General features: G+C 42.4%; 1 protein-coding gene across 1 annotated transcript; it reads left to right on the top strand.

Annotated features, from left to right (window-relative positions):
• The first annotated feature begins 4,949 nt into the window (after positions 1–4,949).
• Positions 4,950–13,391, top strand: LOC138737119 (mitoregulin). The gene is made up of 2 exons (XM_069887657.1): positions 4,950–5,198; positions 11,783–13,391. The coding sequence occupies exon 1, from the start codon at positions 4,995–4,997 to the stop codon at positions 5,163–5,165; it is 171 nt and encodes a 56-aa protein (XP_069743758.1). The 5' UTR covers positions 4,950–4,994; the 3' UTR covers positions 5,166–5,198; positions 11,783–13,391.
• The last annotated feature ends 429 nt before the right edge of the window (positions 13,392–13,820 follow it).

The raw sequence follows: 13,820 nt of genomic DNA, 5'->3' as shown, positions 1-13,820 counted from the left end.
GACCTGCCAGTAGGTGTGGCTACACTCTCAGCCAATCACAGTCATCCTACACTACCATCTGTACATAGACACATTGGTGATAGAATCTGTACTATCACAGGGCGTTCCTGTGTTGATGGTCAGAGGAGTGGAGGTAATATTTCTGATCTGCACTGATTGGGGTTTGCCAATGAGGAAGTCAAGGATCTAGTTGCAGAGGGACGAACAGAGTCATAGATCTTTTAGTTTTGCTGATATGTTGGTGTTAAATGCCAAGCTGTAGTCAATAAAACAAGAACTGGATCTTGGTGCTACTGTGGTCTTGCTGATCCAGTGCACTTGCTGCTGACATGTTGTGACAACAGGGAAATTGAAATGCATTCAGGTCCTACCTGAGATAGGAATTGATTCACTCCATAACCAATCTTTCAAAGCATTTTATCACAATAGATGTTAGTGGAACTGACCAATAGTCATTAAGGCATATCACCTTGCTCTTGTTGGGCACCGGAATACTGGATGTTCTTTTGAAGCAAGTGGAGGCCTCTGAATCGCATTGAGAGGTGGAAAGTCAGCAAAAGCTCCAGCCAATTGGTTCATGCAAGTTTTAAGGACACAATCCGTTCACTGTCTGGGTCAGATGCTTTTTGAGGATTCACCCTCCTGAAAGTTCTATTCCCATTTGCCTCGGAAATTGGGAGCCCAGAGTCACTGAGTTCTGTGGGGCCACACAAAGGGCCCACAGAAGGCATTAAGCTCATGCGGGAGAGATGTATCATGATTAATGATTCTGCCTTCGTATTGCCTTATAATTGTGCGCAAGCCCTGCCACAGCTGTCAAGCGTCGTTCTGAGACTCCATCTTGGTGCAGAATCACCTTTTTGCATCGATAGTGACCTTCAGAGGTTGTAACCTGGTTATTCCTGTATATTTCTGAATTTCTGCATCTGAACACCACAGACCTGTCTTCAACAGTTTATGGATCTCTTGGTTCATCCATGACTTCTGATTCAGATGCATCTTGATAGTCTTGGAAGGAAGACTCTTGTCCATGCACTTTTTGATGAAGTCGGTGATAACTGCAGCATATTTATTCAGATTCGGGGCCGGATCCTTGAACTTTGCCTCCGATTCCAGACAGTCACAAAGCTACTCTTCTGTCTCCCCATCTCTCTCCAGCCTCTATCTGTGTGGAGGAAGGAGGAACACAGCCATGTAGGCATGGATTGGAATTCATAGTGCACCAATGGTCAAGTATGCTTGATCCCCTGGTGTTGCAGGAGACATGCTGGTAGAAGTTTGCAAGTTCCTTCTTTTAGCTGGCCCAGAATAAACCCCACAACAGTGTTCTCATGCTGCCCTTGTGGTGTACTCATTGACTCAGTAACTCTTTTTGCCGTGCTTCTTTTTACAGCCCACTCAGAGGAGAAACCTTTTCACTGTATCAGGGTATAATCAGGCAATCATCTTAAAATGAAGGGCAGTTAAGGGTCAAACACATTAGTGGTGGTCATAGAATCACTAGCAGATTTCCTTTACTTGAAGAATGGAAGGAAACCAGGAGGAAATTTAAGGACAATTCTGGAGTTTTGTTTTTAAATGTTGTTTGTGTTAATTTTTAAAAATACTAATTTAAATTGATGGGATTGGAATAAATGTCTCTGCATCAACATACCAGATTTCTATCCTCTACTCCAGTTTTCAACCATGTGTTACTGTTACTATTGGAATCAGGCAATGAAATTTTAGGCCAGAATTAAATCAATTGCTTAAATGGCAATGATTCTTCTTAGGAAGATAAATAGCCTCTTCTTAAAAAACACTTGGGTTACTTGGAACTAGAAGAAACTCAGGTTTTTTTTTTCAATGCTTACTGTTTGTTGGTGCACCCAATTACAATCTGCTGGCAATTGAGGTTGAAAATCCAGAACAAAAATTTGCATTTTAACAAAATTCCTTGCTTACAACTACTTTCAATGTAAATTTTGGGGTTCGATTTCAAATCTGCAGGGGTCATCTACTGCAGCCATTGCTCCTTTTGTGGTCTCCTCTACATTGTAGAGTGGGCATAGTCTCGGTCAGTGTTTCTCAACCCGGGTTCCCCGGAACCCTAGGGTTCCGCAAGAGGTCGCTTGGGGTTCCGCGAGAAACAGTGATAAATAGGCTAATGCATTTTTGAGTAATTTTTGTTTTTTATATTCGTAATTTTACTATACACAGATGGCATATTGTTGGAAAATCCTTGGTTATTATAATAAAGGCTTCAATCTCTTATATTATTTAAAATTAAAACCTTGATGTGAAGTTTCATAAATGAGCAGTATGATTTTTTTGCTTTGCCAATAAATTTGACAAAATAGCGGCTTTTTCTCCTTAAATAAGTTATCCTAAAAAAAATGTTCACCTCGTGAACTACGATAAAAATATAAAAGAGATAGATATTAATAATGGTATATAATAATTTTTATGTAGAGGTTGCTGAGACATGAAAACTATTTCAAGGTTGAGAAACGGTGGTCTGGAAGATCGCTTCGTTTGAAATAACAGGGACCTCTGGTGGCCACCTATTTTAAATCCTCACACCATTCCCACACCAACATGTCTATCCATTGCCATGGGCATTGCCTAACTGAGCTTACCCACAAATTGGAGGAACAACATCTAAAATTCCATCTGGGCACTCTCCAACCAGACAGCATTTCATTTGGAGAGTGGCTGTAGTCCTGTAGTTTGCATCTTTAGAATTCCAAATGCAGTTCATGATTATTGTGGTTACGACCTCCCAGGAGACCTTTAACCACAAGATCTCTTACTAATCCATTTTTACACATGGCCAATGTAAAATAGCCTACAGTTAATATCCATGCTGCTTGGAAATAGCAGTTCCTGATGAATTTCACAAATTCTTCAATGATACTTTTGTCACTTGGATTTGACAATGTAATTGTCAATTGCAGTTTACTTCCAAAATACCCAAGATATTTCCCCATTGATGCTATACCTTATCCAGAGATTACATTTTGGGGCTCTGTTCCCAACTATGTCTCATTTTGGGGGACTATACCCATCCATATCTTATTTTCCCTAGGTATTCATGATTTCAACCCAGTCTGCTTCTATGATCTCCTGTCTGATACAACACCATTCTGATTGGTTACCAATCCCGTTCTGTCTGGTTTCCCTTTCATCTTGTTTTTTTGTAACATCGTATGAGGGGCAGTACGATTAGTGTAGCTGTTAGTGCAACACCAATGACTCGGGTTTGAATCCAGCACTGTCTGGAAGGAATTTCTACATTCTACCCATGTCCACATGAGTTTCCTCCCACCCTTCAAAACATACAGGGGTTATCGGCCAACTGGCTGTCATTGGACAGCATGGGCTCCTGTTTATATGTCTAAATTTGAAAAAAAAAAGCTGGTCAATTGAGCACTCAGTCCTGGTTACCCTGCAACTCCACCTTTGAAATGATATTAGGCATGAATTTGATTGAGACCTCTTTAGGAAGGCCATCATAGACATGTTCAAATATGCTAATCATTTTCCAAAAAAAAAATTACAAGGTGGAAGCCGATTCCAGCCCTTTACAACATGCCACCCAATTAACCGACAACCCTGTGTGCTTTGGAAGATGAGAGGGAACCAGAGCACCTGGGGAAAACCCATGCAGTCACAGGGAGAACATATAAACCTCCTTGCAGACAGCGCTGGATTCAAACCGAGGTCATTGACACTGTAATACTCTTGTGGTAATTACTATGCTGAGCATGTAGGGATTATGAACAGCAACACCTCCCCCCCATAATCCTACACAGAGCCCAGTGTACATTTCCCCCTTTTGACTGCTTATAGGTGCCCTTTTTTTTAAACACTTCGCTATTAGATACAGTGCCCTCCATGCTTAAGACAGACACTTTTTCATTTATGGGCCAGTGCTCCGGTTTTAAATTTGTAATCAAACAATTCACACGTGATTAAAGTGCACAATCCAGAAATTAAGCGATCAAGCAACATCTAGCTCTCATTTGCTAAAAATTTAACTGCAGACAGCCTCCAATCAGTTGACCACCTTGGTTATCAGAAACACTCATGAAACGGCTGGCAGCCGCAAAAGCACAAGGACTGACGTACAAGGCATATTAATTAAGTTTTACAGTTTGTAGGACACTATCCGTAACCACCAAGACTAGGCTGAGGGAACGATAAGCTTTAATATACAGAAGAACTTTGCTGGCCCGGATCGAGGTATAGGAATGGCGGGAAGGGTAAGGTGGCTCAACCTTTATGGCCCAAGACCATGGGGGAGGAGTCCTAGGGCATGAGTCATCAGTGGACAGGCCAGCTCCATATATCCAAGTAACCTACAATAACTATATGCAAAGGAGAAAACAGTTGGAATGAGGTCAAAAAGGGTCTCACAAGGACAGTCCTCCTGGAATGTCTCAAGCCCGAATGAGGAAAGAACACCGTAGTTGAAGAACTGATACATGCTGTGTAGGCCGGCATACTGGAGAGATGAAACTTAACACGAGGATGAATTTGGAATTCTCTATTTCATGACTGGTTTCTTCGTTAACATTGAAGTTGCAACCTTTGGGGTTTGGGAGAGAATGGCCCATAACCATGTTATGTGTAGTTATATAAATCATATTTTTGTCAGATGCAATTGCTAAAACAAGCTAATAATATAGAGGGATTGCATATTCTGGTTTCGGCTCAAAACATCCACTCTCTTTCTCACTGATACTGCTCCACCCACTGAGTTCCTCCAACAGACTGTGTTGGAAGGCAACACTGTGTATCATGCCATGCTGTCGTCAGGCCTTTTTCACAGCGCCGTGCCTTCAGGAGGGCCGCACCTGTGCTCCAGCTGGGCCGCGCCTTCAGGAGGGCCGCACCTGTGCTCCAGCTGGGCCGCGCCGCGAGGGGAACTTCCGCCCTTTGAGTGGCAGCTGGGTCGCGTGGCCCGGACGGCGCCTGCGCAGTTGGGAAGCTGGCCGCCCGGGCCGGCCAAGATGGCGGAGGTGTCCGAGAGGACGTGGCTGCTGGCCGTCGCCCTGTCCTTCGCTGCGGGCTTTATCGTCGGTTGGCAGGCCAACATCACGAGAAGGCGGTTCCTGGACTGGAGGAAGAAGCGATTGCAGTCGAAGCTGATCGAAACGCAAAAGAAACTGGACTTGTCTTGAGGGCCAAGTTGAGGCAACTCCACGCCCCTTCAAGTGAGCAGACCCAGTTGGGGGGGAGATGGGTTAATATTTGGGTCTTCTGGCCCTTCCCATCGCGTGGGGGTCCCTGCACCATGAGGATTGAGGACAAATGGCCTTGTAGCTGCTGAAAGGTGCCCCCTGGACACCGGTTTGGTGAAAATATAGGAATGGGCCATCTGGTCTCGACCCTGCTGTGCCTTTTTCAAGGTCCTGGTTGATCGGTGCTAGCAGCAGCACTTTGCAATGTTATCCTCATCACTTCTGGAATCCCTCAATGGCCGGAAATCTGTCCATCAGAGTGACAGAGCTCCCAACCAATATGCCCATGCTCATTAATCCATTAGTTCCATTTGTCTGTTTGGCCCACATGACAGCTACAGCACAGTCCTTTGGTCCACAGTGTTGTGCCAACCTAATATTTAAAAACAACACCGAAATGCTGGAGGAACTCAGCTGATCTTGCAGCTTCCATAGGACATAAAGATATATTACTGACGTTTCGGGCCTGAGTCCTCCTTCAAGGTATAAGCAAAAAGCAGGTGGGTGTCTGGAATTGAAGATCGGGGAGAGAAAAGGGTGTAGACTTAAGCTTGAGAGCAGCAGGGAGTGCAGATGTGGAGCAGTGAGAGAGAGAGAGAGGAGCAATGAGAGAGAGAGACTCGCAGAACTCCCTTCGAAGAGAGGAAGAGAACTTCTTCAGGGTAGGCATCTCTTGAAGAAATTTCACGCTGGAGTAACTGAATGGAGTGAAACGTGAAAGTCTGTAGGCACCGATTGAAGTAAAAACACAGAAATGCTGGAGACCGGTTGAGTTCCTGCATTAATGTGTTCTTTTACTACAATTATGGCATCTGCAGACTTTTGTGTTTGACTGCCAATCTAATAGCCTACTCGTAACAACTGCTAGAACCTCCATTTTTCTCAGTTCCATGTACCTATCTAACCTCTCAGATTTGAATACATTTAATTACAGGACATATCCAGATTGTGGATCTAGATGACAAGCTACGCTGGTCCCAGCACCGATCCCTGCAGCACACCACTAGTCACAGGCCTCCAGTCTGAGAAGCTATTGTCAACGGCCACTCACTGGCTTCTCCCACACAGCCAATGTTTTTGAATATTTTAATATGAGATTTCACATCCAAAGTACAGAGAACCTATGGATAGATGTTAAAATTCTCAAAGATACACTACACTTAAAATCACCAATGCCTGAAGAGGGCACACAAAATTAGTGAACCGGTGCGGACTCGAAAGGCCAACATGGCCTGTTTCCGCTCCGTAAATGGTTATATCTCTCCATGGTGGGAAGTTCCAAGGATTTGCCACTTGAGTCAAATAAGTTTCTTCTCAAGCCATAGAGTCATAAAACAAAACAAAATAACAGACACTTTGACCTGTCATGTCCATGCTGACCATTATGCCCTACCTTTATTCATCCCACCTCCTGGCACAGTAATTTAGGTGCTCATCTTGAGAGCCTGTTTGCCCTACTCCATTAGGCAGTGCAATACAGATTCTAGTCCCTAGGTGATGATATTATTTCAGAGTCCCTACTTGGGTCAAGGCAATTCTGGATTTGGTGCTGAGCAATGAATTTGATAAGAGAACTTCAGGTTAAAGAACCATGAGGAGCATGATCACAGTATAATAGAATTTACTCTGCAGTTTGAGAGGGAGAAGCTAAATTCGGATATTACAGTTGAGTTCAGTTAAAATAACTACGGATGTCTGAGGAAGAAGGCAGCCAAAGCTGATTTAAAGGGATCCTAGTTAGGAAGATGATAAAGCAGCAGATTTATTATACACAAACTGTACACAATGTCGACAGGTAAACAAGTAAAGAAATGTAAACAACTAACTGCAATTCAGAGAGGGAAAAAAAACAGACGATAAAGTGTAAAAGCAAGAGTCCTTAGATGAGTCCCTGATTGAGTGTGTTGTTGAGGAGTCTGATGTTGGAGAGGAAGCAACTGTTCCTGACCTGATGGTGTGAGTCTTGTGGCACCTGTACCTCTTTCCTGATGGTAGCAGTGAGAACAGAGTGTGTGCTGGGTGGTGTGGATCCTTGATGATTGCTGCTGCTCTCTGACAGCAGCGTTCCTCATAGATGATCTCAATGGTGTGGAGGGTTTTGCCTGTGATGTTCTGGGCTGTGTCCACTACCTTTTTCAGGACTTTATACTCAGGGTGTGCCCACACTAGACCATGATGTAGCCAGTCAGCACTATTTCCACCACACGTCTGTAGAAATTTGCCAGGGTTTCTGATGTCATACTAAACCTTTGCAAACCCCTAAGGAAGTAGAGGCCCTGATGTGCTTTCTTCACAAAGCCATTAGTGTATTGGGTCCAAGAAAGATTCTCTAAGACATTGACTCCCAAGAACTTAAATTTGCTCACCTCTGATCCCCCAATGATCACTGGATCGAACACATTTAGTTTTCCCTTCCTGAAATCAACAATCAGCTTCTTGGTTTTGGTGGCATTGAGTGGGAGATTATTATTGGTGCACCATTCAGCCAAGTTTTTAATCTTACTCCTGTTTGCTGACTCATTGCCTCTTTTTTATACAACCCACTAACGTGGTATTGTCAACAAATTTGTAGGTGGTGTTTTTGTCGTACCAAGCCACACAGGTGTGTACAGCAAGTAGCGTAGGGTGCTCCGTTATTGATGCAGATTGTGGAGGAGATGTTCTTACCAATCCTCACTGATTGTGGTCTGGAGGTGAGGAAATCAAGGATCCAATTACACAGTGGGGTGTTGAGTCCCAGGTCTTGGAGTTTGCTGATCAGTTTTGAGGAGATGATGGCGTTAAATGCTGAACTGTAATCAATAAAGAGCATGCTGATATTTGTATATTTGCTGTCCTGTCCAGGCAATGGCAGGATTTTCTGGGAATAATTTGAAAGATGCAGGATTGTTTCATCTCAAAGATGAACCAGCATTCCAAGGGGAAGGTGAGGCTACTGTAGCTTACAAGGGAAATGAAAGACAGCATATCACCAAAAGATGGCGTATGGTATTACAAAAATTAACAGGAAGCTGGAAATTACAATTTCTCTCACTTCCTCAGTCACCGTTGCATCTGCTCACAGGACGAGGTTTTCCAGGCCAGATGAATCTGCTCACAGGATGAGGTTTTCCAGGCCAGATGCACCTGCTCACAGGACGAGGTTTTCCTGGCCAGATGCATCTGGTCCACAGGACGAGGTTTTCCAAGCCAGATGCATCTCCTCACAGGACGAGGTTTTCCAGGCCAGATGCACCTGCTCACAGGACGAGGTTTTCTTGGCTAGATGCACCTGCTCACAGGACGAGGTTTTCCAAGCCAGATGCATCTCCTCACAGGACGAGCTTTTCCAGGCCAGATCATCAGTGATGTCTTCTCTCTACCACTATCAAGTCAGCCCTCACCTGCATATGCTCCATTACCCACATATCAGCCCTGGGCCCCTCTGCCTCCATGCACAACAAAGACAGGAAACCCCTTGCCCTTACCTACCATCCTCCATGTCCAACATATCGCCAATGTGGCTTTCTCTCCTCCACTATCAAGTCAGCCCTTACCTGCGTATGCTCCATTACCCACATATCAGCCCTGGCCCCCCTCTGCCTCCATGCAAAACAAAGACAGGAAACCCCTTGCCCTCACCTACCACCCCACCATCCTCCATGTCCAACATATCGCCATCTGCCATTTCCACCACCTATTCTGCGATTCCCACCACTAGACACAAATTCTCCTCTCTGCCTTGTACTGGGACTGTTCCCTTCATAACTCCCTTGTCCACTCCTCTCTCCCCACCCTTGGCACTTACCCCTGTGGCCACAGGGGATGCTCCACTTGCACCAACACTTCCTCCTTCACCACCATTTGGGGCCCCAAACAATCCTTCCAAATGAAGCAAAATTTCACTTGTGAATCTCTAGGGTTCATCTACTGCATCTGGTACTCCCGTTGTGGTCTCCTCTATATTGGAGAGACTGGACACTGACTGAGAGATCACTTTGTTGAGCACCTCAGCTCTGTCCGTTGTAACAGCATAGATCTCCTAGTGGCCACCCATTACAGTTCCCCATCCCATTCCCTTGCTGACATGACTGTCCATGGTCTCATGCACTATCAGATTGAGACCACCCATAAATTGGAGGAACACACTTCATCCTCTATCTGAGCACCCTCCATCTGGACAGCATCAATTCCTCTGGTTTCTGTTAAACCTCCCCCCGCCCTTCTTCTTCCCCTTTCGCCTTTACCCCAGCTCTCTGACTCTCTTCCCTTTTCCCCTCTGTCTCCTTTCACAGAGCTAAAATCAATTCTCACCTCTACTCTTATCTTATCTAATTCACACCTTTTGCCTTGGTCAGTCTTCAGTCTTTATTCTGATGCCTTCCTGTTCTGTGCTTATTCCTTGAAGAAGGCCTAAAACGTCAGTAATATTATCTTTGCCTCCTGTGAATGCTGTGAGACTGGCTGAGTTCCTTCAGCATTCCTATGTGTTTTTATGACAATGCCAGCGCCTTCAGACCTTCGTCTTTCACTCCTTAAAAGTCGGATAGCCTAACTTCAGTGGTTGGCAAGATTCCAGAGTCCATTGTAAAGGATGAGCGTCTTGGAATACTTGAAAGCACATGATAAAATAGGCCGAAGTCAGGATGGTTTTATTTAGGGCATATGTTGTTTGACAGATCTGTTGGAGTTTTTTTGAGAAAGTGAATGAGAGTTAGTGGATGTTATTTACTTGGATTTTCAGAAGGCCTTTGACAAGTGCCACACCTGAGGATGCTAAACAAGATAGGAGCGCATGGTGTTATAGCAAAGGTACCAGCATGGATAGACGGTTGGCTGACTGCTAGAATAAAGGCCTTTTCTGATTGGCTGCTGATGGCTAGTAATGTTCCACAGGGGTCGATCTTGCATTTGCCACATTTCACGCTGTATGTAACTAATTTAGATAATGGAATTGATGGCTTTTTGGCCAAGTTTGTAAATGATGTGAAGTTTGCAGATGGAGATTACATTAACCAAGTAGACAATGTTCAGAGGGACTTGGATATGTTGGGGGAATAGGCATAGAAGTGGTAAATAGGGAAATGCATGGTTATGCACTTTGGGAGAAGGAATAAAGTAGACTATTTTCCAAATGGGGAGAGAATTCAGAAAGCTAAGATCCAAAGGATTCCATAAAGGTTAACTTGCAGATTGAGTCAGTCATAAGGAGGGCAAATGCAATGTTAGCATTTATTCCGAGCGGACTTTACAAGACGTTAGTCATGCCACATTTGAAATATTGTGAGCAGTTTTAGGCTCCATATCCAAGGAAGGATGTGCTGATGTTGGGAGAGCATCCAGAGAAGGTTTATGAGAATATGGATTGAGATGAGAGGGTTTGCTTAATATATTTATTTGCATTTTTGCATTTGATGGATTTGGGCTTGTACTCACTGCAGTTTAGAAGAATGCGGCGGGGGGGGGGGGGGGGGAATCTCATTGAAACAGTCCAAATATTGAAAGGACTAAAGAGAATATATGTGGAGAAGTTTCCAATGGTGGGAGAGTTGAGAACCAGAGGTCACAGCCTCAAAATAAATGAATGGCCATTTAGAACAAAGATGAGAAGTTTCTTCAGTCAGAGGGTCTTGAATCTGTGGAATTCATTGCCATAGACAACAGTGCAGGTATACTTAAAGCAGAGGCCTGATAGGTTTTTGATTAGTAAAGATGTCAAAGGTTATGAGAAGAAGGCAGATGCATGGGGTTGAAAGGAAAAATACGTCAACCATGATTTGAATGGCCTAATTCTGCTCCTTGGTATGAAGGTCCCCAAACTTCCAGTCCCATACCTTAAATATCTGCCCTACAGTTTTTGACCTATCTGCTATGGTGATGTGTCCCTGCTTTTAGAATCATTCATGCACAGAAACAGGCCCTACTCGTCCAAAATGATGAAGGGCTTTCCTGATCTGTTTGTAGTTGCCTGCATTTACCCGTATCCCTCTAAACAATTCCTGTCCAAATGTATTTCTTAAATGTTGTAATTGTATCTATCTCAGTCACTTCCTCTGACAGCTCGTTCTAAATACCCACCACTCTGTCTGTGCAAAATCTTGTCTTTCAAGTTAACCATTATCTTTCCCATCATACCATATTCACCTCATAACTCTAAATTCCTCCATCAACTTCTCCCTTAATCTAGCCTACCCATAAATTAATTGATCCACATCCTGATGAATCTCCTCTGCACCCATTCTGGCACAAATGTGTCCTTCCTGCACTGCCAAGGCCAGAACTGGACAAAGTTGTCCAACTCTGCTCTCAGCAATGTTTTGTGAAGTTCTGCTATACCCTCCCTGCTCTTGTATTCTGTCTTAGCTAATGAAGACAAATATTCTGAATTCTATTTTTTGAAATGTTGGCTGCATCAGCAGTGGTATACAATTCACAACTTTCTTGTGTCATAAATTGCGGACATCAGTTAAGTTTTATTGTTTCTTAGCTAAAGCAGATAATTCATATTTTTTTAGATGAAGTTAGAATGTTTCTGTACATCTAATTGTAATTTGTACTGTTGTCACTTTTTTTTCCAGACAAATAATCCATATTCACAGAATAAGTCCTGGAATGGCTGTGAGGAAACTGGTTATCAATTCTGCATTGCAAGATATATGGAGCACAATTTATAAAGCCAATAACTCCTTGATTACTGAGATGTCGACAGAAAGCTATTGCTTCCACTGTTCATCATGGTGCCCAAGAGATTGAAATGCTGCTTTAAAATCTCTTTTTATATGCAAAATATGAACCGATTTAAGTAGTTTCTAAATTTGAAATAAGATTTTTTTATGTGTCTGCATCAGAAATGACAGAAAACATAACCAAAGTTACCAGAACACTTTCCAAGACTTCAATTAATTGAATGTGGAAAATCATCTCTTTTAAAAAGAAATCCTGATTTGTTTGAGAAATTTTACAGAACTGCTCTGGGTTAAAAAGTCACCTGCATCAAACAAATTTAAAGTCTACATGTGCTTGTTTTGTTTTAGTGGTGAATAATAGAATGGTTTAAAAGCAAGTCATTCTTGAAGTTTGAATATTATCAGCTTTCTATCTCATTTGTCCTAATTTTGAACTGCACTGAAAAATACTTCAGTTTTTTGGTTATGTATCTGCCCCTAAAAGTACTGGAACAGTAAATGAACTTCTTGGTAACAAGAAGGATACAGTAGGAAAGCACGATGTTGGATCAGGGTTTGTAAATGCAAATGGTGTAGTATTGAAAAGTTTTACCTCAAGATGAATCGGCATTTAAGAGATAATGAGATTATGCAAATGAAGAAAAATACAAGCAGTAGGAAAAAAATGGGAAAAGAGATTGATCTGGGAAACTCCATAACAGCATGGGGAAAATGGGATTAAATCTGTATTAGTAAATGCTCTGCATGCCAAACTCCAGCCATGTTGAGATGAGCAAGAACCTGTAAAATAATTTGATTTTATCCTTTTCCCTGTTGTCACAATTTGCAGTGTTTGTCACTACTTAAGAGTTTTGTATCTCTTTACAGGGGTGCGCACATTTTTTTTTCCGTTATCGCTGGAAACTGATTGGTGTGAATTTTTTTTTACCCCTCTTGGTTTTGCATTGTGTATGAAAAACTCAGGGCTATGACTGGATAAACGTGTCATTTGGAACACTAAAAAATTCAAAGAAATGCCTTGCTGCAGGTGTCTCAGGTATATCCTTCCTTCTAGAAGAGCTGTTTGAATAAAGCAGGGGATTTTGTGGTCGCGGACTGTGCTCTTTTTCTGCCTCCAAGCATTTGTCTTAGGTTAATAAACAGGTTAAAAAAAAACCTGCACATTTCGTGAAAGCTTCTTTCAAGAAAGAACTTGCACCAGGAACATTGTCATAAATTTTCTACATCGTGTCTTTCTCATACTTTCACAGTTTTTTCTTTCTCTTTCTTCTTCTATTCTGTATAACATCTAACTACATATCGAGTTAACATGTGGTTTTTTAGGGATAGTTAAATAAACTGATGGTATTGTTAATTTGCTTGAAACCAGGTGCAGGGATGGGTGAGTGTGGATTTCAATCATCTGTGGAAACAAAGAAAGCAGTAATATTTATCCTTGGATTTCTTTTTTTTTTATCCTTCAGTGTGTTGCCTTCTAATAAAATTTTCTAAAGATTTAAAATGCCAGTGCCTCTTTGTTGGAGGGAGATCTGGAGAATTCATGGACAGAATAACACTAGCATGGTGAGAAATCATTGAACTCTGATATTCGAATCAATGAAATCAATCGATTATCCATTAAAAAATCATCAATCCGTGAGTAAGTATGATGAACAAGAGAAAAAAAAAAATTCTCTCCTATTAGAGTTTTTAAAAATGCTATCCATCTGAGATTTGATCAAAGTAGGAAGTTTAGAGGATCCAAAGCAGGGTCTCACCAACAAAGTCTCTGCCCAGCACCAATGAGTAAAGTCCCAAATCTGGTAGAGCTGTAAAAAAAAAACTGTCAAAAAAAATCCCACATCATCAAATGTCTGGGTAGCAAAAACTACAATTTTATTATATAATTTGCAATGATAATGTAGCGCCCATTTTGATCTGATATCACATT

This window comes from Narcine bancroftii, chromosome 6 (assembly GCF_036971445.1).
Source record: "Narcine bancroftii isolate sNarBan1 chromosome 6, sNarBan1.hap1, whole genome shotgun sequence".
Taxonomy (NCBI): Eukaryota; Metazoa; Chordata; class Chondrichthyes; order Torpediniformes; family Narcinidae; genus Narcine; species Narcine bancroftii.
The sequence above is the reverse complement of the archived record's forward strand: the minus strand, read 5'-3'. Positions and strand labels throughout refer to the sequence as shown.

Bases quoted from the DNA above. Each gene is read 5' to 3' on its own strand.
- LOC138737119 (XM_069887657.1), top strand. From the start codon at position 4,995: ATGGCGGAGGTGTCCGAGAGGACGTGGCTGCTGGCCGTCGCCCTGTCC.